At 41.1% G+C, this 26,235-nt stretch overlaps 1 protein-coding gene across 1 annotated transcript in view; it reads left to right on the plus strand.

The window, feature by feature from the left end:
• shank3a (SH3 and multiple ankyrin repeat domains 3a) overlaps positions 1-26,235 on the plus strand; it is a gene marked incomplete at its 3' end in the record, with an annotated part of 162,246 nt that overhangs the window by 102,629 nt on the left and 33,382 nt on the right. Inside the window, exons 13-15 of the mRNA XM_080475300.1 lie at positions 4,199-4,380; positions 4,876-4,899; positions 24,562-24,675. Coding sequence (XP_080331426.1) covers positions 4,199-4,380; positions 4,876-4,899; positions 24,562-24,675 — 320 coding nt within the window. The remainder of the gene's footprint in view (positions 1-4,198; positions 4,381-4,875; positions 4,900-24,561; positions 24,676-26,235) is intronic.

The following is a 26,235-nucleotide window of genomic DNA, read 5'->3' on the forward strand; positions in this document are numbered from 1 at the left end:
TGTGCAGCAAAGCAAGGACGGACTGTTGATCATTAGGATGCAAAGTGTAATGCTGATTAGCCTATGACTGTGTTCATAATGAGCTCATCTCACCTTAGAGAGCCGGCTATGTGAAGCAAAAGCCATTTACCTGAAAAGATGAGGCAGTCATGTAAAAAAAAAAAAAGGCCACATTGATGCGGCTTATTGTGATAACATCAGTGGAAATGACATTGAATAACATTTGCAGGTGCATCCTCAAATGCATGTAGGCTTTCAAACAACCAATGGAGGCAGTTTTTTTTTTTTTTTCTTTTTTAGCTGTTCAAATTGTAACCTGTTGTCATTGGGCTCTTTCATTCAAGGAAGCATCCGATACTGAGCATAAACAGTTTTGCTCTTGATTTTCCCACAGACTATGCCTAAACAATATCATCGATGGTAGTTGATGAAAATTTGTTTTCCTTTTGGCAGCTAAATATTATTTGAACTTAGGCGACCACCTAAAATATCATGTTACTTTCTCAATTATATATCTTTATGATATTTATACTGCTAAGTGGAATCTTTTCCCTTCTACATGTGTGATTTAAAGTATATTATATATCCTATTAGGTTGTATACATTCAAATTGTTTCCCTCTACATCTGCTTCTTCATTGCAATTAGTAAGTGATTCATCAGATTCATCTATTTTAGCATGGTCACTTTATCACATATTGTAACAAAGTAACAGTAGTTACCTCAAAGAACAATAGTTAACTTAAAGAAATATCCAAAGGGAAATCAGGAACATAATGAATCTAGACCTGTTTCCGTTTAATACAAGTGTGCAATGGTAAGGTATAAAAAATGTCTATTTAACATTACAGTATTTAGGATCACTGCAAGGATTTGCAAGGATAGCTGCCTTTATACTTCTACAAATAAAAAGGTCCATAACAACAATCACACTTGAATCTCAGCAAATTCTAAACTCCACACATTTGGAGGGGCATCTAGTTTGATGTCTCCTTGTGTTAATCTGAAAACGGCAATAATACTGTGAGTCAGTGATCTGATTAAAATGAAATTTTGCATTTGTGAATATTATTGACTTATCAGCATTTGTAGACTGATTTCTCCTTTTATTGACAGTTGCCATCGTTACAGAGGCAAGGCTGGTGTCCAAGGAAACTATCAGAGCTTTTGTAATACAGTAGACTGTATTAGAACTTTGTGTATAAATGTGCACTTGTGTGTGTGTGTGAAACCTGCGTGTGTGTGTGTAAATTCATAAAGGACGTACCCCTTGTGAAGTGAACACTGAACATTATGGTATTACATGCAAAAAGAAAACGGGAAACAAAATCCTTGCTGGGGATAAAATTGAGATATAGGTCTGGGTTCAGTTACCGAATTACACTGATTTAACTATTCTTAAAAAAAATGATACAGCTTTGCACAAAAATGAGAATACTATTTCAAATGTCTATCTGGGGAACAGATGAGAAATAAATGAAAAGCCTTGTAAATGTTATTAGCGCTTTCGGGTCATTGTAACAGTAAAAAAAAGAGTCTGTTCATTTCTAAAGGCCTTACAAAGTGTTCTGATAAACTGCAAGATCTGAAATAATCAAAGATAAAACCCAGCTCATTCTTAAGCGGTCTGGTCTCTTGTAAAACAGTGAAAATCTCTTCAACATGTTGGCTTCGTCACAATCAAAGTTGACTCGGTCACATAGGATTTGCAACAAGGAACATTTGGTTACAAGCTTGCCTCGTGACAATGACACATATAAGAGCTGTTTTGTTTTCTTATTTCTCATCCACAGTTACTCAAATCAAATTAAATATTTTAATCCAAAATGCTAAGGCACAGTTTAATCCTCAGTCCATTAAATAAGTCATTGAAGCTAAGAAGAGAGCAGGAGCCAGCACCACCTTCCCTGTCATTCTGACCCACAGATAACATGTGTCTCCCCAGCTATCATCAGCTCAATTTCAGGGAGCAGCTGGGGTCAGACTGTTTATGTAACCTCACAGTAGGTGTGCCGGCTGGGAGAATTAAGTGCCTGGAGGAGGCAGATTTGAGTCACTGAAATGGATATCCTGTTAGAGATTATTTTTTCTATTGTTTTACATCTATGTCATCTTGATATAGCCTCATTTCTTTCAACCCTCCAACCACACCACGGTGTGTGCTGCTGATGTTCAGTGGCGGGGCTCAGACATTAACATGCGGCAGCCATCTCGGCCCCTCAGTCCCTGCGGTAATTGGAAAGCCGTCAACAAGCCGTTGTTTCAATAGAGAGAGGGACACAGAAAGAGAGGCTCTGTGAGATGGGGAGAGCAAGAAAAGCAATAGAGACTTGCTGCGAGAAAGACACAAATAAGGCTTGAAATGAGGAAAGGGCTCGAGAGAAGGACGGAGAAAGGAGGGGAAAGGGCACAGCAGGCAGGAATCAGGTGAATGAAAGCATGAAACCTATAAAGTAACTGATACGATATGCTGAGAGAGGAACATGCGGAGAGTGGAGGAGACAGAAAGGTAGGGAGACAAGAAAAAATGGTCGTAAATGGTTCAGAGAATGGAATCAGTGTCTTTGTTCTTCGCATAATAAAATCACATGCTACAGTAAATAAACACACACAGACACACAATCATGCGATCACAAGACTGATCAGGTAAAGAAAAACAAAACACATTGGTGCAATTAAGATGGAAGAATTATGTGTGCTTTTCTTTAATGTGTGCCGGAAAATAATTCTTCGAAAAAGGCTGACACAACACAAGCAGCAGAATGATGCTGAATGTAACTTACAGAGCAGTGGCAAATTGGTGATGAATGGAGACTAGGCGGAGCTCTGCTGCTGTGCTGTTGTATTAGAATTCACAGAGAGGGAGAGAGAGAGGGAGAGAGAGAGAGAGAGAGAAGGGAGGGAACTGCACTACAAAACAGTAGAAAAAAGATGTGATGCAAAGAAATGTAAAGAAGAAGAGGGATAAGAGGGTGAACTGGAAGCAGGAGAGTGACAGAGTGAAGGAGGGGATTCAAGGCAAAGGGAAAGAGGGAGGAGCGACAATTAAACCAAATGGGCTGGAGCATTTTGCCCACCACCCCACTGCACGCACACACACACGCACACACACACACACACACACACACACACACACACACACACACACACACACACACACACACACACACACACACACACACACACACACACACCCCAACTCGCAGCTTGCCTCAGGGAGCCATGGCGCATGCACACTCTCACGCAGACAGGCAGGAGGAGATCAATCGTGCTCTGGGACTAGTGTGTGTGTGTGTGTGTCATCAATGTGTTAGCGACATGCTGGTGGTGGCGTATGCCATGCTAGTGGAGGTGCGGCGTTAGAACAGGGGGGGTGCTGTCTCTGTTTGTGCCTGTGTGCACAGCTAGAATGCACATAGAAGGCTTTTGCCGTGTGAGTGTGAGCGAGCCGTCAAAGGGGAGGGGAGCGACGGAGCGCAACAGCAGCAGCAGCAGCAGCAGCAGCATTGTCAGAGTGTGTGTGAGTGTGTGTGTGAGCGAGCGTGTATGTGTGAGGGGTGGAGGGGAGAGGAGAGGCAGACGCGGTGGGACTCCCGGGAAAGGGAGCTGGAGTTGGGGAGCAGACCCAGCCTCTCTCCTCCACAGCAGGAGAACCTGGACCCAAGGACGAGGCGAGATCTGTAACCCAGCCTGGAGCATCTGGAACTGGGGACGAAAGGGGCATTTCCGCATCTCTAAGGAGACGACTTCAGCTGGAGCACAAACTCAGGATGTGTTTGACTAAGCGGGGCTTCAAGGCGGATCTGACAGACCCACACAGTGCAGTTCCTCTTATCATCACTTACTTCTGCTTCTACCTCGATTAGGATGCGAGGGAGAGGGGAAAGATAGAAGGAGGAGGCACAAGAGAGCAAGAAGGATATTGTTTTTGCTATTACGGAAGGAGGTGAGGGAATTAAAAGAAGAAGAGGGGTGAGAGTGGCTGGGAGGAGGGCAGTCCTCTCTCAGGACTCTCCCATGGAACACTGACTATTGACTGTTGACAGGTACTGTGGGTTGCTAATGAATCCCTCCCTGGCCACTATAACAACCAGGGGGTGTCACCAGGTTGCTGTCCCGCTGACGACCATGTCAGTGACCACAGGATTCAGTTATCACCTCCCTGGAATCACCACAGTAACCTATGTGTTTGTTTACAGCCCTGGTTCAGTGCAGCGAGACCCAAGCCCACCTCATCACACACCCCCAGCACTGACAGGCCCCCGTGGGCCTAAACGGAAACTGTACAGCGCTGTCCCAGGGCGTACTTTCATCGTAGTCAAGCCCTACACACCACAGGGGGAGGGAGAGATTCAACTGAACCGTGGAGAGCGAGTCAAAGGTAGGTTTGTCTGGTGTCATGTGATTTTTTAATTTTTGAAATGTTTTTGCTGTAAATGCGGCAACGGCTAACAATTAACCCTTTTGCTGCGAATAAACAATATTTTGTGTCATGTCACCGTCTTTCCATCACCTCCACTAGTGAAGTTCAGGATCTCCTGGGAAATCCGTGACGACATGTCTTTTGCACGAGTTTCAAAGTTAGTTTTGTTGCAGAAGGAAAAGACAGACGGCAGACACCTCTTCCCCGTGGCGTCTCCAAATACAAAACACACCATTACTTCACTAATCCTCTGGCTGGCAAAGCGGTTTTGTAACCTCTCCAAACTGGGAGTCATATCCAGTGACATTTGGGCTTGAGATTGTGAACTATCATTTCATTGACTTTTAAATGTGCTTTGAATGTGCCGTTTTCTGCTTTTACTCAAGAGGTGCAGTGGCTTTGCTTTTATGTGTTTGTGTGTGTGCTCTTGTCTCCATCCATGCTTCACTCAAGACTATGACTGTAATGACGTAGAAGGTAAACTTCGCAAAATTCTTCTCACCCTGTATCTCTCCCACACACCTCAGTGTGCCAACCCTCCACCTGCAGTGTAGCAATTAGTTCCTGGCCCTGTTTGAATCCACTTGAGATTTGTGTACAATCTCAGTAGAAATCTGAATGACTGAATGACTTCCAGGAGAGGGCATGCAAATTCAAATGGGTCCTGTGTGCTTTTGGATGTTTGCATACATATAGTGTGTTCTCCCTCCACTCCGAGAGTGCACCCCCTCACCCAATGCACAGCTGCCTTTTTCCCTCCTCTTTTCACCTGTTCACGGACACCCAGCTCTACATTGACCCCACACCCTACATCCTGTCACTTCACATGCGTCACCATGGATCACACCCACATGAGCTTAATGGAAACAGTTTCCCCATGTCCGTAGAAAGGACAGAGAGAGAGAAGGACTACACTCATAGTCAGACCTCAAATGTTCCTTATGTTCCATCACTTATTTACAACCAACACACAGCTATAGGTCTACTTCCACTGGATTCCCCTGTACACCTCGTCTGCTTGTTTCCTCGTCTTTCCTTTCAGCTATTTTACTTTTGCAAACTTTCAGTAGCGGTCCTCATTTTTCATATCGTGTTGACCCTTCCACAGTGTACTATTGTGTCTGCCAATGGCGCAAGGAAGAAACAAAACAATTCAGTTCCTGATTTCTGCTAAATGATTGGGCATTGTCTGAAACGGTGATGCATACGGTTGATCACACACACGTTACTGTAAATGTGACAACTCAACAGCAGGCTGGTATGCCTCCAACTAACTTGAACAAATCAGCTGTCGCAGACTTTTTTGTTGGTATAACTGAATCCATAACCATTTCACTGACGTGGACATTTGGTGTTTTGCCATTCTTTCATGTTGGCCACGCAAGAAACAAGCTTATAGTCACGTGGCTGCCAGCTCCATGGTCCAGCCAAATCAACCATCTGGCTCTGTTATGCAACAATGACCACCATAACCATTATGGTATTTTATCCCCTGTGCTTCTTTGATCTTGAGATAGAATGTAAGAAGTAGATCGCTGGTATGAAGTGATTGTGTATCTACTCAGGGGATTCAGATTCTGAACACATGAATTGTTTTGGTGACCACAGTCTTTGAGGTTGGGACTGAGGTAATACGTTGCTTAAAGATGGATGACTCTGTTTGATCTATAATGCAGTTCATCTCATCTGCATTCATAAATTGCAAAGTTCCGAATGGTAATGATTCTTTTTCTCAATATGAGGACAAAAAGAGGTAAGACAAATGAAGCAGGACGTAGAGGATATGTATTTTATTTCTGGTTTCATAACAATGAATTTGGAGACAAATATAATAAGTATATTTGTATCCCAAGTCTAGCCTCTTTACATCATTGTGCATAACCAATTTCGACTTGAAATAATCACAAACATTAAAACCCGGCTACTTCAGGTGGGAAAATAAACTTAACCCAGTACAACCTTGTCACAGTGCAACAGTGAGTGACTACGTGTCCCATGAGCACTTGCTGCACATCATTGATTTATTCATTAGTTAGCTTCGGGCATAGTGACAGAGAAGGTGTTGGAACAGAAGAAGAAACTATTTATACGGTGAGATGGCTTGAGTATGACTGGGGAGAGATGTGCTGCCCATTTTGCAGGTTATATAGTGATACTAAGGTGAAAAGCCTCTCGTTTGTCATCTGGACAAGCTCCTTCAAGGTTCATGCTGTCAAAGATCATGAGCAAGGGTCTGCAACCCTTTTTAAGTGCCAGTTTGACATTCTCTTGTCAATAACGCTAGAACAAAATTAAACTAATACAAAAAAAATAAATAAATATCTGACTGGAACTCAAATGCATTAATTGCAATTAATTAATGACTGGAAAAACAGTTTTTTTAGAAAAATGAATGACAGGACTTTTGTCAGTGCACCTGAGGAAGTTATTTTCAGTTCCTGACACAATGATGTAGCGGCCGCATCTGATAACAGACATATAGAAGAGTACCCCCTTCGCTGACGGCCTTTAGTGCATTCACTTCAATTGAGGAAAGGTTTGGTTTGTGACAAATGCCCATGGCACCAAATCCCTGTAATAATTCAAAAGTGCAATTGGGAGCAACATGCATTAGCAGTCATAAAGAAATGTTGAGTATGTTTGCCATGTCATGGATTGAAAGAAAAAAGAAAAAAAAAAGCCTGAAATTGGGGCAGATGTACAGAAATACTGCTTGGTTCAGGAGAGCCAGTATTGTAAATCTCATCTTGGGGATAAATGATAGCACAGTAACTTTAATCAGATAATAAGCAAATTTTCCAACCAAAAAGTTGCAGCTCGTAAAACTCTTGAGGGCCGAGTAACTTTTGGAAACCCACAAGCCACAGTGACTGGTGAGCCAAAAAGTGTAACGCAAAGTCTTAAAGCTGCATAAATCCACGTGTATTATGAATTCTTATCACACCCGCAACCTGAGGGAGATCCACACACGTCACAACTAATCATAAAATGACACAGGCACATGTTGTCTCGGGTCTCATTGTGGATTAGGTGAATTTGCATTTTTTGTGAAGTGAAAATCAACAAAATTATTTGTGCCCTGAAGCCAGATATGATGGTGCTTTGGACTGCAAACATGTTGATGATTCAGTTATAGTTAGATAATTAGTCTCCAACCCCCCAAACACACACAACCACTTATACACTCATCTCTGTTTTCCTGTCTTCCACACACGCACTTGTTAATTACTAGCTGATGAAGAGGACCATCTCTATGATGAGCTCAGACTGGGTAAAAATGTCGAAATGATGTGTGTCTGTGTGTTTGTCTAGGATTATTATATATGTTTAAATATGTAAGTAGTAGCTGAACTTGCAGTAGCGCACTCACCAGTAGGACAGAGTTGTAGAGGTATGCGCAGTAATATGTTTTACGGACAAAATGCCACAGCTGCCGTTTCTTATCTGATTATTTTTCAATGGGAGTCATGCTGTAGTTCTCAGCGCTTTTGTATACTGTAATCCCGGTGAGGTGTGTTTGCATAATGTTGCACAGTGTAATAATTTCTCCTTTTCCACTTTCACTTGTAGTTGCAGATGACTATCTGGACTCAGACGGTAAATACAGTCAATCCCAGTAGCAATCCCCCCCCCCCCCCCCCCCCATATTGTTTGATAGTTCATATAAAAACCACGGCTTAACTTAACCACTTTGTGACATGTCTGATTACTTTGTTTTTCTATAACTTAGTTGGTGGTTAGTTTTTGCTCATTGCATGAGACTGAGTTAAGTTAAAGAAGCCTCATTTTGTATCCGAAGAGATTTCTCATACTCTCCAAACCTCCATTTGATTGAAAAGTCCCATTTTATTTATTTTGTGTTTTTTATACAGTATGGCAGTTTACTGGCAGTGGGCAAACATTAACTCCATTTTGAAACTCCCTATCATGTCCTGTTAGGGTTTCCTATAAAAGTAGCAGAATTGTGTGTAATGTGCGATGTTGGACTAACAGATTAGTAATGGCAGTAGGAATCTAATTGTAGTCAGTGAGTCAGCACATTTAGTTTGAATAGTGTGGATGCCTTTGTGTCTTGTAGAGATCATTGCGCTGAAGTAATTCTTTTATCAGTCGTGTATTAATGCATGTAATACCTTATAGCTGACAACCTATGCAATGAGGACCATGAGGGTTACGCTAAAGACTCTGATGATTATGATGAACAAGAAGGTAAAGTTTTTTTCTCTTTTTTTTTTTTATGTTTTTAGAAGAAAGATGAGAAAGTGCTTATGGATGAAAATCATTTGCAAGATACAATATGTATCAAGCTGCTATCTAAAATTAACACTGTTTTTTTTTTTGGGCAGAATTCAGCTTGAACAAGACATATCAGAAGTGTCCTACATTAATCTGTAGTGTGATAAAATCTGACAAATAATCTGCAAGATCAAGTAAAAGTTGCCTGTATTGTTCAGTCACTTTGTCATTTTTCATGTTAAGGGCCCGTTTACACCTGGCATTAGCACGTGACTCAGGTGATCAGATCACATGTGGCGAGTCCTGAAGACGAGTTTAAACAGGCACTTAAGTGTTTTCACTCAAACCACTTCCTGAGCTGGTCAGGGTCACCACGGTCATCTGTCATGCATCGCCAATGTGCTTTCAGTACAGTGGCGTAGCAGGAAAATAAATCACACGTAAAAATCATCAATGCATGCCGTGTTTTCATTTAAAACATCTCCAGTAGCTCTGGAAACATCTGCGTTGTTCTCAGCTCGCCGAGATAAAGCCAAACCTACTCTTTGTCTGGGGACAGAATAACAGCTCGCCTGAAACGCAGGATACGGACAAGTGTAAACAGTCTGCACCAGGGCTTGCCACATACCGCATCACCTAAAACGCATGTCACTGCCAGGTGTAAACGGGCCCCTAATTGCACACAACTCACACATGCAGAGCAGTGGGTGGGCTTGGTCTGATTGCTTGGTTTCAAAGACTTAATAGAGATAGGAGCCCCATGTTTATATAGTTTCCTTGACCAGTTTCTTATCCATGATGAAGAAATGCTTGGAATTACTCCCAGTCTTCACTCTGATCGTCAGTCTATCGGTCTGTTTCTGCAATCAATGTCTCGAGAGAGCGTTTGTCTAGACAAACAACCCTGCTCTCCACCATTCAGCGGGGGCATCATCCACATACCGCTCTCCATGCAGACTGTCTGTTGTTGGTAATGAGATCTGTTCTTCCTTCCTCTCTCACTGACTGATACTGGAGCACAAAACTCTCATTTCCCTTGATACTACACCGTGTTGAAGGACTGGTATTTGAATGTATGTCTGTATGTTGTTGTCAGTAATGGCGGTTTCAAGAAATTATTGCTTCAGAGATTAGCAGATTTGCGTGTGTGTGTGTGTGTGTGTGTGTGTGTGTGTGTGTGTGTGTGTGTGTGTGTGTGTGTGTGTGTGTGTGTGTGTGTGTGTGTGTGTGATGACTCAGTTGGCTCTCACTCCATTAAAAGGTCCCTCAGGCCCAACTCCACGGCCCCTGCAGCCCCTCTCTATGCTCATTCCCTTGCTCGCCTAAGTGTTTGTTTCTGCTCTTCCCCTTCCCATTGATGTAATCTGATCTCATCATCTGGATGGACATCTCTTGAAAGGCCACTTATAGTCACCATGGTAACCAGTGAGGACACATGCCACTGTAACCAGGTCAAGCTTCTTTTTTTTTCTTTTTTGCCCACTCAGACACCAACCAACAACACATGTATACACTTGGACAACCTCAAATCTGTAAGTGTGTAACACAACTCACACAGGGAGTCAAGCACACATTTAAAGGGACAGATGTTTGTGTCAACACGCTGCACCACCCCACGGGGAGCATTAACTGCACGTTCAGGACGTTCTTCTCCTCAACAAGGTGACACGTTTAAATGCATGCTCCCGTAACAGTGTATTACATTCCCTGCACACACACACACACACACACACACACACACACCCACACACACACACACACACACACACACACACACACACACACACGCACGTTCTCCAAACGCCATTATAAATCTTGCGGACAGCCATGAAAATGAAACCAGTGCAAGTAATGTTGAGATTAGACATTCACAAACATGATTAATGGGGTTTGGCCGCACCCAGTGTGTGCAGAATATTAACACTGCTGTGGGCGATGGAGGATACCTGGACCAGCTCTAAGGACGAAAATGTTAAGATCAGGTCTACCTTTACACAGGCTCAAAATGCAGCGATTGTACAAGTAGAAGTTATGTACTTTGGGAACACACCAAGAGAGCAGGTATACTTAATGGTCCTAGAAAACACCCTTGACTGAATGTATGCATTCATTCGATCACATGTACACATTTACTTAAGAAAAAAAAAAATTGGGGGCAGTTAAGAAAAACATTGCAAAGCGAGAATACCTTTTGGAAAAAACTAAATTCACAAAATGAAAATCAGTTCTTGACCACTCTTTGTCTCCTATGCAGCATTATTATTTATTTTTTTGCCAGCACACTTGCTCAGGCTTTGTAGTTAAAGGCTTGATTATGTCGTTTAGTCTCTGCTGATGATGAACCCTCTGTGGGGGCCACACTATCACTTTCAGGACCCACTTTGCTTCTTTTATTTGTTGTATTTTAGGACTTTGCCTTGCTGGTTTTATTACTTTTACAACACCTGCCCAAAGGTTTTGCACAGTGACGCCTTTTAGATAAACCCTAGAGCAGAGAAGGTCACCTGACGAATCGCCATTTTTTGTCCCCCCCCAACAATATTTGGCTCTGTAGTAAAAACAACCAGAGTACCTGGAGAAAAACCCTGCACACACTGGGAGAACATGCAAACTCCAGATTGAAAAACCGGGAAACCTTAAGTGCTAAATACTGCAACACTGTACATCCCTAGAGCCAGTATTCGGATCATATATTAATATATACATTGCCTGTGTTAAAAGAAACAACAACTAAAATACATAGGCATCTCTCTGTTACCCAGCAACAGGAACTTACAGCTCTGCAGAAATGAAGATTAAAAAAATGACCATGTCACAAAGTTTCGTGAAAAACCATGGTGGTTGTGATCCTGATGAATAATATAGAATTATTTCTCCATTGTGTGTTATATGCAAATGAACACTTCTCTTCTCAATGTGGAATTTGGACTAAATATCATTTTTAGCTTCCCACAGTGAGCTTAGTGTGAATTAATTATACTTCATCGCAGTCTGCTTGTAGCAATGTGTGCGGGCGTGCGAACTCGTGTGTGTGTGTGTGTGTGTGTGTGTGTGTGTGTGTGTGTGTGTGTGTGTGTGTGTGTGTGTGTGTGTGTGTGTGTGTGTGTGTGTGTGTGTGTGTGTGTGTGTGTGTGTGTGTGTGTGTGTGTGTGTGTGTGTGTGTGTGTGTGTGTGTGTGTGTGTGTGTGTGTGTGAGAGAGAGAGAGAGCCTGGTACTGGTCTCTGTGCAGTATAGTGTAAGTAATTGCCTCCCACAAGTTAAATAAACAGCATCTTTCAAGTACTCAGCAACCAGCTGTCCTGATATCAATGCACGATACCAAAAACAATCCTCCTAATCTGTAGTTTACTCTCTCTCTTTCTCATTTTAAAAATCAGACATTGAGCAATTTGTTGTATCTGTTATTTATGTTTTCTTGCGCCAATTGAAGTATTTGTATAATTTTCAGAGACCTTTATTTATATAGTGAAAGACATAAACTGCCTTTTAGAACTACAGTAATGAGATATGACAGTCTGACAGCGTTTTATGACTTCAGGACATCAAAGCTACACTATCGATAAAGGCAAATATGAGCTTATCATCACATAACCTTAATGTAAACACGTTTTCAAAGCTATGGACAAAACCTGAGGACATTTGTGTTGTTCAAAATGAAGCCTTCTTTAACAATGGCTCGTATTTCCTTTACCACAGTTGTATTTGTGTGTTTAGCACCTATGAAGAATTTGCCAATTCCTCTTTTCGAACACCAAACAGGTTTTCCAGTCTCCTAAGATATGCAGTGAAGAAACATTGTCACAACAAAGAAATACCAGTAATACTACAAACACACATTTCCTTACCTTTTGTGCAAACTTTACAGAAACGTTTTCAAATACGAGTGCTTTGATATTTATTTATGGTGACGCCATTCTATAGGTGTCTTTGATTAAAGTGTGACAGGTGAAATATTTCTATTACTCAAATATATTTGATCCCAACTTGTTGGATACTCATAGATTTTTTTTCCATCAATCAATCAATCAAACAATCAATCAATCGAAATTATTTGCATATCACCTTTCATGCAAATTGACCGTACATATAATTGAAGAAATTGTAATAAGACAAAAATGTGTACGATCAAGAAAGCAATCAATACTATAGGAGGAAAAGGTATACTGACATTGAAAGTGATTGAAATACAACTGAATTATAAATACCTTAGATAAGATCTAGAGAAAATATTTGGATTGGATAAAATATAACTAACAAATAAAAGGCGGGTTTTCAGGTTGGAGAACTTTGAGCTGCCCTCAGAACGTCAGCGGAAAGATCACAAATTTTACTTTTACATTTTGGGACCTTCAGATTAATGATACTCTTTTTATATGCATGCATTAATGTTTTTGTGCTGGTTTCCCAAAAGCCTCCTTGCTCCATGCACTTAGAGACCTGACTACAGGTGCTCTCAACCAAACAGCTTCTATCCATTAGGCTAATGTTTCCTCCAGCCCAGATATGTGCCACAGATGTGTGAAGTGTCACCACAGGAGAGACGAAAGCAATATTGTGTCCTGAAAAAAGTGCATTTTAAAACCTTATCAGTATCTGCTGATAGTCCTCATGCTGCCTGCTAAGCAGTGCCTGCAGAACCAGAAGGATATTCAAGAGATTAATGTACTGTGTGAGGGAGACATTTGAGGAACAAACGTGTTGGGGATGAGTGCTTCAGTGTCTGTGCCCAGTGTTCCTCCGGAGCGATTAATGTTATCACAAACTAGACCTGAAGCTAGACAGTTTATTAACAGATTTTACTCGTTGGTCATTCATATTGTTCCAAGCTGTGTGTGTGTGTGTGTGTGTGTGTGTGTGTGTGTGTGTGTGTGTGTGTGTGTGTGTGTGTGTGTGTGTGTGTGTGTGTGTGTGTGTGTGTGTGTGTGTGTGTGTGTGTGTGTGTTATTGATATTGGACAGGGTCACAAGCCCAAGGCAAGGACGTTGCTGTCCAATCAGAGGACCAGCAGGATGCAAAGTCCTGCCCACGCACCTACCTGCTCCCTGCTGAACACACCACCTGTCCACCTATTACACCCCCATCTTTTAATTTTAGGCTTTTTTTTTTTTTTTTTCTTAGTTTGTTTGTTTTCCCAAGCATCCCCATATGGTGCAGCCTCGATGACAGGATCATCCCACACTAACCCGGTCATTGAAATTAAAATCCACGCTTGCCTAACATACATCTAACTTACTGAGATGTAGCCTCATGCAAAATGCTAATTGGAACGCGCAGAGTTAGTCAGGTTATGAATAAACATGAACAGGAGCGGCATAAACAGGAACCATTGACTGATGCAGATACATATTCGGCAGAAATACTGATGTGCTTTTGACTAACAATTTCTCTCTCATGTCCGATGTTGTGCATAATGTTTAAGTTGGACTCACTCCAAGTGGTTTTCAGCAACAGGCGTTTTGCTCTCCGTACAGATACAAGTTACTTTGCATGCATTGGCATAGAAATGTACAGGTAGAGGTCAAGTCCTCAGCTGCTGATGTCAGGCAGAATAGCTTTAAGAAACATTTGAGAAAAACCTTGTGCGCTGACCTCGTCATGTTAAACTAATGCTCGCACGATAAAAGAGAAATGACATTTCAACACTGCATCAAGAATGAGGGGCGATTCACAGCATGATACAGCTGCCACTATAACAACATACTCCTCTCTTCAGTGTTAAAATGGGTAACAATGACTTGTTTTTCTTCAGTTATCTAAAAATGTCACAAACTTGCCAGTATATTTCAGCTGCTGAAAACATGTCAATATATTATCCAACTTCTAAACAGCTCTATCCTCCGCCTTTACCGGACATTCTCACTTTGAGGCATGTCTGACTGTGTTATCCACCCGTGTGATTGACTGAGGATCTACTGCAACTGCAGTTTGCCTTTTGACCAATGTAAGCTGGTATGGGTTTTATCTACTTCCAATTCAGCTTGTATTGGCCTTATTCCGCCCCGCCAACTTTCAATTCTCCATTCTTCCGTATTTTGTCTCAGCATTTCCGGTTACTAAAAATTACATTGTGGTGGACGGCAGCCCGGTTCTTTTATCTTGTCGGTAAAACTACATAAAACACAACAAACAATGCTGCGACCAGGATATTAAAGTGGGAACACATGAACACTGGCATCTTGTTGCCTCATCCTTGTTGCCTCATCCTTAATTTTGACCAGAGAGGACGACATAGAAAGTGGACTGTGGTCACTTCCGGTGACATCTTCGTCCTCTCATTAGCGGCTCACGGAGCAGCTATGATACATTTTAAGCGTACTGAGGTGTACCAGTATCTACATAGAGGACCATGTGCTGTCATCCAGAAACTGAGAATTCACCTTTTGAAGGCAGACACGAGTCCCAGCCAGCAGAGCAACCAGCTGTTCCTGCAGCTTCAATATTGTGGAAAGTTTGAACATCATTATATGAAATAAACCAAGATGAAATCCTTTCAAACTTGCTATTCTTTGTTACAACCATGAGCTTTGCACAGTGAGACGTGGACAAGTCTGCACTAACTTTTTTTTTTTTTTTTAATAACTGCACTAACTCGTCTTCTACTCCATCAGATTATGTTGCTTTAAAGTTGCACAGTGCTGCACAAATCCACAGGTCATATGCTGCTCCACAACAGTCCTGTCTCTCCTCTTTATGTTCACAACGTTGTTGTTTGAGCTGCTTTCCCCTCGTTAGCTAGTTGTTATGACAGCTCCGCCAGGAGCATGTAATGCTAGCCGCGGTTAGCCACAGAGCAGCGACAAACACAGCCAGCCGCGGCCTGCCACGGATCACCGGATCAGCCACACACACACACACACACACAGCCAGCCATAGAGCACCGGAGCAGCGACAGGCGGCTAGCGGCAGTTAGCTACGGCTCGCTACGAAGCACTGGACCATCAAACCAGACAGCTTGCCGCGGCTAGACACGGTGCGCCGATCCACACACAGCCAGCTGTCAAGCCACAGAGCATCGATCCACATGAGCGATGTTTACAACTCTTAATTCAGAGATAGACTGTCAATCCCGTTCACCGTACAGAACGAGCTGCTACTATGAGCAACGACACAACGCTACCGTCGTCTCACCTACCGGAAGTTGTTAGACAAAATGATGCAATATGGCTGCGCCCTAGTTTTGGCGCCGAATAAGGTCAATAAAAGATGGATAGAGGAATGTCCCGTCCCTCATCGGTGCACTGACCACAAAGACATACAGACCTTATACAAGATTTTTGAAGTATGTTTGTTCATTCACACCGAGCTATTTAAAATCCATACAGTGTTGGTATTTATACATCAGAGTGTAGCTTATAAAATAATAATAATAATAATAATAATAATAATAATTAATAAAAAAAAGATACAAAAACAAAAAGGAATTTCAAGGAGGATTTTATATCTAAATATTATGTATAAATAATGATATATATTACAATATTATATAACGATGCTTGTGTTCATTACAATAATTTTCCACATAAACCAAACTAATATTAATTTCATAATGTTAGATGATGATTAGAAAATTTAATTGGGACAAAACAAAAAATTAAACAGAATGTCATGTCTTATTTGTTCTCACTACTTTACATCTCTCTTCTACCTGAAATCAAACCCGTTAAATGTAAACTTGCCAACCCAGGTCACACTGCAGTCAGCATCCGGTCTTTCCTTCATGTTATAATGTGAGAGCTGCGGTCTGGATGCTGGTCGTCTCATTACAGCATATTCATTCATCACAGCAGAAACACCACCATTTACGTGACGTGACGTGACACCCTGGCTGGTCAATCAAATGATTAGCTCAGTGATTAATGAGTCAGCAAAAAACAATCTATCTCTCATCTATTACCAATCAACTGGCGATCAATGTTTGGTCCACAGCTAATCAGTCACTTGCATACTGTGAAAGATGCTCTGCGTTTTGGGTTCTTGTTCTGCAAGTGTGGCAGATTATAAAGGTATGATTTCCTCATAGCATGTTTGGTGTGAGCTCTCACACATATTAATGACAAATCACCACGATGTGTAATATATTTTGTTCCTACTTCTGTCCCATAAGAGGCAGCCTTTCATGTGATTTGGCCCAGGAGTGAGAGACAAAAAAGAGAACCCAAAATAAAGAGTAACTATTAGCCTGTTCTATTTGTGTCTCTACCCGAGGGTCGACACGGAAGGAAAGACAGAATGAAGGATGGAATAAAAAGCAAATGAGAATGAAAGATGGAGAATGTGATGTAGCTCCCTTCAAACCTGTGAGGGAGGAAGGGATGAGATGAAAAGTGAAGAGGGATCCCTCTGAGTCAGCCTTGGAGTTTTCCTCCCCTCCCTCCACCTCCGCCTCCTCCTCCCACTATAATTTACAACACTCGCTCTCCTCTCTCCTTCTTTATTCCTCCAGCCTTCTCCATTGCTTCACTCTTTCTGCTGTCATTCACAAAAAACCTTTTAACTGTACCAATATTTTTTTTTTTAATTGTTAAATCTTTAGTTCTTAGTTTTTGTGGCCCCCACACTCTCTGCCTCCAACTGCCTTTTAATTATTTTTCTTTCTTTCTTTCTCTCTATCTATCTCTCCCCCTCCAGCTCTCTTTCCCTCTCAGTGGAATACTGATGAGCCAGCGACTGCACCACTCCCTCACCCTCCTTTAAGCATAAGAAGTCCTGTGAGGACGAACATGCAGGGAATCACAGCACACGTTTGACTCAGGGCAGTGTGATTGTCCCTCTCCTTTGTTATTTATTGGCCTATGTAGTCCATCCAGACTTGTATCTACTCTGGGGTCCATTTAACCTTTTCCACCCCAGTATTTTAATACCCACTGCCTCAATGCCTTTTCCATTCTCACCTTCACAGTTTTCTTTAAACTTCTCATGTCTAATATCTTACTTTTTTCATTTCCCCACCCTCTTTTGCCACGTAGTCCTAAATCTACACGTTGTCCCTGCAGGTCATCAATATGCCTTTTCCCTCACAAGGACTGCAGACGATATTGGCTGTCACTGTTGTACTCCTGTATGATGCATTTGCTCTCCTGTGTGTGTGTGTGTGTGCGTGCGTGCGTGCGTGCATGCGGGAATGTATTAGCATGTCTGTAGTTGTGTGTCTCTCTTGTTTCATAAAGATTCAGCTCTGCTCCTCTCTCTATTAGGATGAACTGAACTGAGGTTTAATAAAGACTGCAGGAATCCAAATCTAATAACAACTGTACTCTGCCGCACGCACGCACACACATGTCTCTGTATGTATGGACAGTGGTACATACACACTCTTTGTTCGGCAAAGCCTTACTCTGCAAGTTTCGATTTCACTACTCCAGTCCATTCAACCATTTTTTGGTTTGGCATCTTTCGTTGTTTTGTTTTGTTTTATTTTGTATTGTTTTTGGAAACACTCTCATCTTCACCTGGTTTAATAAACACACAGGTGGAGTTATATTGATGCAGTTCATTTATACTTGTGAAGTCTCATTAGGTAATTTTAATTTCCCTTAATTCTTTGATTGCGTAAAATAAGTTGTTTTTTTTGGTGGGGCGGTTGTTTGTCTAGCATGCCTACACTTCCACATTAACAGGAAGTATGCATGTGTTGTTGTTACTTAACAGAGTAGTGGAGCAGCACTCGTGGAGTGAACAGCAGAGAGCAGCAACAGAATGTTGAAAGAAATATTGAACAACCTCAACTGGCTCCTCTTCACATAGAGGAGTACTGGCTGTACTTTAAGTCTTGTTGAGGATGTCGCTCTATCACAAAGATAAAGGCCCACCAACCTATGGATAAACCTCATTCCAGCTGTTTGTATCTGTAACATCATTACCCAACGTTAAGTGATACGGTTGAGGTACTGTACCAGTCTGCTTTAGTGTGTTATAAAGTGAAAAGCTTGGTTTACATTCTCAAATTCACTTACGGTCACTTTAATATGATCATTCTTCATTATAGTGTCCTAGTTTACATTCTACTCGAAGACTGCAATCAGTGAAGGAAGGAGACGTTAAGCATTCTTTGAACTAATTTCAGCAGCTGCAAAATAAATAATTGCACAGTTAATCAATCTCCAATGCCGTTTTGATGGATAGTGATGTCACTGTTTTACTGTGCCTTTTGCAGCAAATCCTGCATGCAGAAATCCTATCATGGCGTTTTATGGAAATCAAGGTGTATTTGGCTTTGGCAAACCCTCCATGGCATTTTTGTCTGAATCAGTGTGAGTGCATCTGTGGCAGAAGGCCATCAGCTTCTCTCAGCGCAGCTGCATCCCTTTGTTGTCTCTTTCTGCAGCAAACACAGGAATTTGACGCATCCTTTATTAGCTGGGAGAAACATGTTTGTGTGTTTTGACAAGGCATTTTCTTTCCTCACAAGCTCCATTGATACAGTCACCCTCACCAGTGTGTACGTGTGCGTGTGTGTGAAAATTGTGCGTGTGTTTGACTTGTTCGTGGACAAAAACACAACGACGAGAGGGAGCATAAAAAAAAAAAAAAAAAAATGAATGACTCAGCTTAAAGTGAGAGAACAAAGCAAAGCAAAAATTTAAATGAGCTCAATCAGCCATCAGACAGAAACACACACACACACACACACACACACACACACACAGACACACACACACACACAAACACACACAAACACACACACACACACTCTAGCAGGGACGCATTGAAGCCTACAGGCTGGGTGTGTGAAGGGTATAAATAGCTCTGCATCTTCACTGTTGCTATTTTTAAACCAGGAGTCGTGACTGACTTAACAGAGGGCAAAACACCGAAGTACCAGGGACACACAGAACAATAATGTACGAGACTTTTCAGCAGACAGCAGACTTCTTGTACAGTCATGAATAATGACTTTCTTTTAGTGCCCTTCTTTTCTGGCTGTCATCTTTCTTTGTCATTGCTGAATGCAGATCTCTTTCTGTCACAGTCTTTCCCTTTGTTTCATTCTTGGTTGCTTTCTATTATGCTGCTCTCATTTCTGGTCACATTTCATGCTTTGTTTGAATGTTATTTTGAAAGCTGAGAATTTCCCACTAATGACCCATTGAGAACAAAACTGAATGTAGAACAAGTAACTGTGAGGCCTTGGAGTGCAGGATTTCAGAGTTACAAAGGTCTGGCTGTACGTCACACCTTACCAGCGTACCAAAACTGTGTGAAAGTTAAGTCTATAAAAGGAAATGAAACTGCATTGTTGAAGGTTAAAACTTCTATGGACAAGCCACGGCCCGCCTACCTGCAGTCATCTCGTGACTGCTGTGTGCCCTAGAAATCATGTAGATCGCACTTTATTTTGCTTCCACTGCAACTTGACTTCATTTTCATTCCAAAAAGTAATCCTGTCGACAAAAGCAGCTGCTGGGTCAGGCAGTTAAAGGTAGAATTGAACAATTGTAAAAATCGGTTTGAATTTATAATTTTTTTCTAGAAACTTGTCTCCGAAGGCTTTTCAGGCGTCGCGTAAAGATAATTTCATGGGTGGTTTAGACTGCATGATGTAAATTGATAATTATCACCATTTGGTCAGCGATAATCAATTTAATTGCAGATATTTAGTTCAAAGCACTTTTCAAGTCGTTACATTTTTTTGGGCCATATAAATATCGCGCAATTCAAAATAGCAATAAACAGTCTTCACAATGGTATAAGATATATCACTGTTACAACAAAGGAATTGTCAACCAAACATCCAGATCCATATTTTTAATAGTATCATACGGCCTTTCAGGTTGTTTTTGTCAGATAGAATGACAAAAGCGAACCACTGAATAGTAAATCATTTACCTTGCCATCTTTGTGAGTGGGAAGTTAGTAATGGCATTGTGTGGTTGTAAATGGAGAGTACTTTCTGCACATTATAGCTCATTTTACAGACCCAAACAAAGCCTTCTCAACACATTAAAAAGTCAAGTTCACTTCAGGTGATGCATGCCTCCAGTATAATCATCTTAACTCACTTTTATTAAATAGTTCGGATAACATCTGACAAGTTTTACTGTCACTGTTTGAATCTGAATTCTGTCTGGCATGTTTCGGGTGAAATCGTAACGGCCATGACACACCGCTTTAAGGTGATTTGTATCTCTGTGTAAAACTATGCGTGATCATGTGTGACCATTTTTCTAAATACGTGCCAACATACGCCAGGACTCACTCATGCTTCTTCACCTGTGGAGGTGATGATGACTCGGCGTGACCAGTCACAGCTTGCGGTGATACAGTTGTGTTTGGCCCGGCCGCTTATTGTACCGTAGACTGAAAAGAGCTGATGTCCAGCTGGGGTGTTGATTGCCCCTACGTTGGGAGCTGTTGTTATTTGACCCCGAGCAGACCTTCATAGAAAGAAAAACATTGTTCTGAGCCTTGATTAGATTGCATTGAAGAAAACTACTGATGTAGTGATGTTGGACTCGTAAAATATGGAATAATCATAATTCTATCCATCCATCTTCTATATCACTCTATCCAAACCTGTTTGTACATATTGGAACATTTTTAATAGTGTGTCAATCTATTGCAAAAATATTTTTGCACTTTTCTAAAACTATGACTGCATGAGATTTTTTGTCCACACGACTATGCACAGCTGTAGATTTTCACATGGCAGTGGTCCCACAGTGGTTTCAATGGATCAACACAGGTCACACGTTTTAATTCCTCCTGCACAGATACGTATGCACCGTGTCAGCTTTTTCCTGTCACTTAGCTCCTGTGAGCTCGTGTTGAATTAATGTAGACTGCTGTCATGCCAGCATTGAACATTAACAACAAGGTGTGGCAGTAAAGGGTGGATATTACTCACACAGAAAAAGAGCTCTTTGAGTTGCATTTACACTACATATGTTTAGGATTTTAGAATATGCTGGAGCACACATAGCAACGGAATTGAAGAAAAAGCTATGACTGTGAAAAGAGTACTTGTTGCTGTGATATTGCAAAACAATAATCTAAATGCAATGTTTAATAACATTATTGGGACTTCTGAAGATTAATGATAAGCATCATTTTGTTTTCCTTCATTTTCTGATATCCAGTGTTTCATCCTGTACATGTTCCTCAGAGACCAGAAATGCATTAGTAGTGGGGGATCGGGTAGTGAGGAAATTATGTGAGGGCGTCTAAGAAGATCAATCAGAGGTCTCCCCTTTTCATTCATTTCTGTCAATGTGGAACAGACATTACAGTCCAGGCCTGTCTGCTGCAGGGACACCACTACAATGAAAACAGACTCACTGACAGGGACGAAGAGGAGGATACGCACGCACACGGGAAATCATTCAGAAACACAGAGTTGTAGACTTGTGTCGTGGAGTGCAGGGGGTAGAGTAGGAAGCAGGGGGTAGAGAGAGAAAAAAGGGTTTAAACATGAATAAATACAGGCGAGGAGTTGGTCTCAGGAGACAGTCGAGCTAAAGTTGTGTTAAGCTGAGATCAGAGAGGGGGATCAGTCCATGTATCCTCTGTGTGTGGAGTGTCATGTATTTATTTTTTTTTTACAGCAGGGAGTCGATAAACAACTGTGCTTCCCCTCACACACAGCTTCTCCCCTGCTCAGCCTGACAGCTTAGCCTGGCAGAGCCGAGCAGCGTTAGTTTGGTATGCAAGTGAATTTTTACAATAGGAAAGAAAAAAAGCACAGCAGGACAAGTTAACATGCGATTGTTGCAATTCACACATTAATTGATTAATGCAAAAAAATCCACCCCCCCCCCCAAACTTCTATTCCTCTTTGGCTTTGAACACACGTACATGCTTGTGCCCTGGTTCACAGGAAGGGTGCTGAGCAGTACTGGTTTGGACCAATAAACCAATAAAAGGTTTTGGAGTGGGCTTAAGATCAAGCAGCATTGTAAAACCTTCTAGCTGCTTGATAACAACAAGTACCACGACTGAGGGGAGAGTAGTTTGCACTTTGTAAAAGGACCGCTGAACTGGTGAGACACAGACACATGGAAGATTCTCTTCTGACGCATGAGTGGAAAGAAGATTTGTTTGTAAGTTATGAGGACTTTGACTTGACCTTTGCTTGCCTCTCTGGGTTTTGTTGCTTCAGTGATGACATCACATGAGAAATTAGCTTCTTTACATGATTAAAATATATAAAACAAACAATAAATATAGGCAGAATGATACTTTCTTTCTAGCTGAAACTTCATGTTAATATTATGCCTGACTAATGGAGACATTGCTGCTAATTTTCCACTTAACATTGAAATTATTAATGATTAACAGCATGATTAATTGCAATTATTCACACTAGATTATACAGCACAAGAAAAATAAACCATTAACATCTTTTCCTTGGCTTTCTTTTTAATTGATAGCTATTTCTTAATAAAGTAAAGAAAAATAACTTACTTACCTATTTATTCTGTATAGCCAATGAGAATATTATAATAATCTATTACATAGACTGTGGGATGACATCTATCGCAATTCCAATTCAGGTTATGGGGACTGGAGCTGACCTTGGACAAAATGCAGGTCGCCAGTCTGTCACAGGGCTAACCCAGAGATTCAATTACCGAGACACGTTCACAGTCTCTGATCAAATAATTTCTCTATTTAATCTTTCAAACGTCTCTCTGGATTATGTGACAAAACCACAGTATCCTCAGAAAACCCATATAAGACAGAGAACGCATATACATACCTGAAGGGCCATTGTCGAGAATGAAAAGCACATATTTGTGTTGACGTGGTACAAAACACTGTATGACCTTGTACATAGGAGAGGACAAAATTATAACTAGTGATGTACTGACGTGGTGATCCGACATGTTTCTGCCTGTGTCTCTGAACAGGATGTGAATGATCTTGAATTTCAGGCGAGTGCAGTAGCAGGTCCTTCAAAGAAGAAAAACGTGTTTTTTAATGCAGACACGTGAGAAATAGCAGGGGTTTCTGTGGATGGCTGATGTGTGAGCATTCACTATCATGTCATTGTAGATTAAGTCCACTTGGGTGATATGTCCCCATGTCAGAGGGGAATATAGTTTGGAGGAAGTAGACTACAGCATTTAGCAGGCTGCCTGCCAGCTCCAGCATCATAGAGGCGTATCCTAGCAACCGGTTAAGAAGAGGGGCTCGCTGAGGCAAAGCTTCAGTTCCAGCTGGTGATCTCCGGAGTGTGCGTGCGTGCGTGCGTGCGTGCGTGCGTGCGTGCGTGCGTGCGTGCGTGCGTGCGTGCGTGCGTGCGTGCGTGCGCTATAGATGAGTGTTGTGGAAATGAGCGCGCTGGCTCAGTCCTGCAGGGAAGATCGATATCAACTATACATTCATCTCTAATTACCACAGCGGAACTTAAAGGGATCTCTATTTTTTTTCCTGCCCTCTTGCTCTCTTTCACCCTCAGTCATATTGCTGTCTCTCATTTGCTCACACATCCTTTGGTTTTTGTTTTTTTGTTTTTTTGTTTTTAACTGCTACATGGAATATAGGTCTGCCTTTGTGTCATTTTTTTTTTTTTTTTTACATTTTCAAAAGTATTTATTAGTTTTAAACAAATAAAAAAAATGTGTTGCCCAAGCATTTTGTGATGGTACATTAGTCACAGACCAATATTATACAATTGCAGTTTCTCATGTTTTGTATCAGTGTACTTTGTGTGTATTTGTGAAACAAATATCTTTTTGCCCCTGTCTTTTCTCCTCTTCTCTCCCTCTCTCCACACTCCACTGTATAATTTATGAACCAAGCACATAAAAACCTAAATACCTCACTCTGCTATATGGCCCTTTGTCCTTTTTGGTTTCTTTCCCAAGAAACAGCAGACTCCACATCCTTGAAATGATGACAGCTATACTTGTTTTATGGAAATATTTGACTGATTTAGACCCAATTTCTCTTCTCTTTGTCAGTGCTGAGTATAGGAGAAGGAGGGTTCTGGGAAGGCACGGTCAAAGGGAGGACGGGCTGGTTCCCAGCAGACTGCGTGGAAGAAGTTCAGATGAGGCAGTATGATCCGCGGCTAGGTAAGAGTTCTGCCTAAACCCATGCAGTGCATGCACATGTTGTATACTACACACACAGTGCAACGAGTTGTGATTTCATGAAATGTGTTACACCTTTGAGTGCTTTCTCACTCTTTGTTCTTTGTTGTCAAAATTCTGTCAAAAAGTCACAACAGTCCTTTTGCAAAGCAGCCATTTGGAATGTATCTGTGATAGCATGAAATTAGAAACAAGGACAAAATAATGGTAAAATACTAAATGTTTTCAAAGTGGATCTGAAAAGACATCTCAATAATTAAGCCAAATGTTGACCAACAATGCCAAAATTTGAGCTCTAAATAAACTAACGCCGTGTGTTGCAACACATATTTAAGCCAAATATTTTCACAGTAAACGAGTCTCAGTTTGACTCCTTGCAAGCGAAGCTGCTACTGGTCTGCATTTTCCTCTTTTCTGTTGCTTTGGGTCAAATAAGCAATAAAAATGCAAAACACTGAACGAAAAAAAGGCTCTATTTTGCCTTTTAATTTACACAAAATGGTTGCGATTTGGTCTGCTTCAATTGTTTTTCTCATACTTTGTAGTCGTACTTTAAATACATCTCTTTTAACTGCTGAAGTTCTGCCATGAGACAATTGTAATGATTTTCATGTATTTCAAGCACAAAATATTCCTTTATCAAATTATGTAGAAACATGTACTGCGTACGCAGTGTCCACAAGCATAGCAGCCATTTGAAAATAAATGTTGCCTGGAAAAACATCAACAACATATCTTGTTTTGTGTCAGTCTGAATATTCTCAGCTGGAGTTTTTAACCCAAAAAATTTAAGTCAAGCTTTGAGGCTCACTTGATTAGCACAAATTCAAATGGAGGTTCACCTGGTGAAAAGTAAGAAGAAGAATGCAATAATTCTTAAATCAAAATACTTCTAAACTTTAGTGTAATAGAATATAGTCATATTGTCATAGGTGCATTTTAAGTATTACTATTTTTTAATGTAATACAATAACCTCAGACTTGCAAAAACAACCCATACAGTAATTGCCTTGTGTGCCGTGTAAATAAATAAAAAAAAAGAAAAGAAAAACTTTGTCAGCTGCTGGTAATTCTGTTAATTGTTCCCCCACAACATTGCCATTGACTTTGTCACTTCAACACAACACTAAAAAATCTGAAAACGATATGGACACTTTCAGAAAAGCTGAGCTATCTTCTTTTTACCTAATTTTTTGCATAAAATAAAATATTTCAAACTGTACTTTACAAGAGCACCACAACCTAAAATCCACACGAAATAACATTGATTATATGTCACAAGCCAATAGATGGTCAAAGAAACGTTTGAATCCTATAAAAAACCAACATCTAACATATCACAACGAGTGTCGCCACATTGAAAACTCAACTCAAAGTAAGAAAGTCTTCCAAGTTAAAACTCTCACTTCAAAGAAGTGGAGCAGACCACAAGTACTGCAGCAATTCTAATACTGAGCCACACACTACTGTTAAAGAGCATGGAGATGGAGAAACATGCCGGACTCTGGCCCCTCCCACAACAGGATATGATAACTCAGTAGT

This window comes from Lipophrys pholis, assembly GCF_963383615.2.
Source record: "Lipophrys pholis genome assembly, chromosome: 11".
Classification (NCBI taxonomy): Eukaryota; Metazoa; Chordata; class Actinopteri; order Blenniiformes; family Blenniidae; genus Lipophrys; species Lipophrys pholis.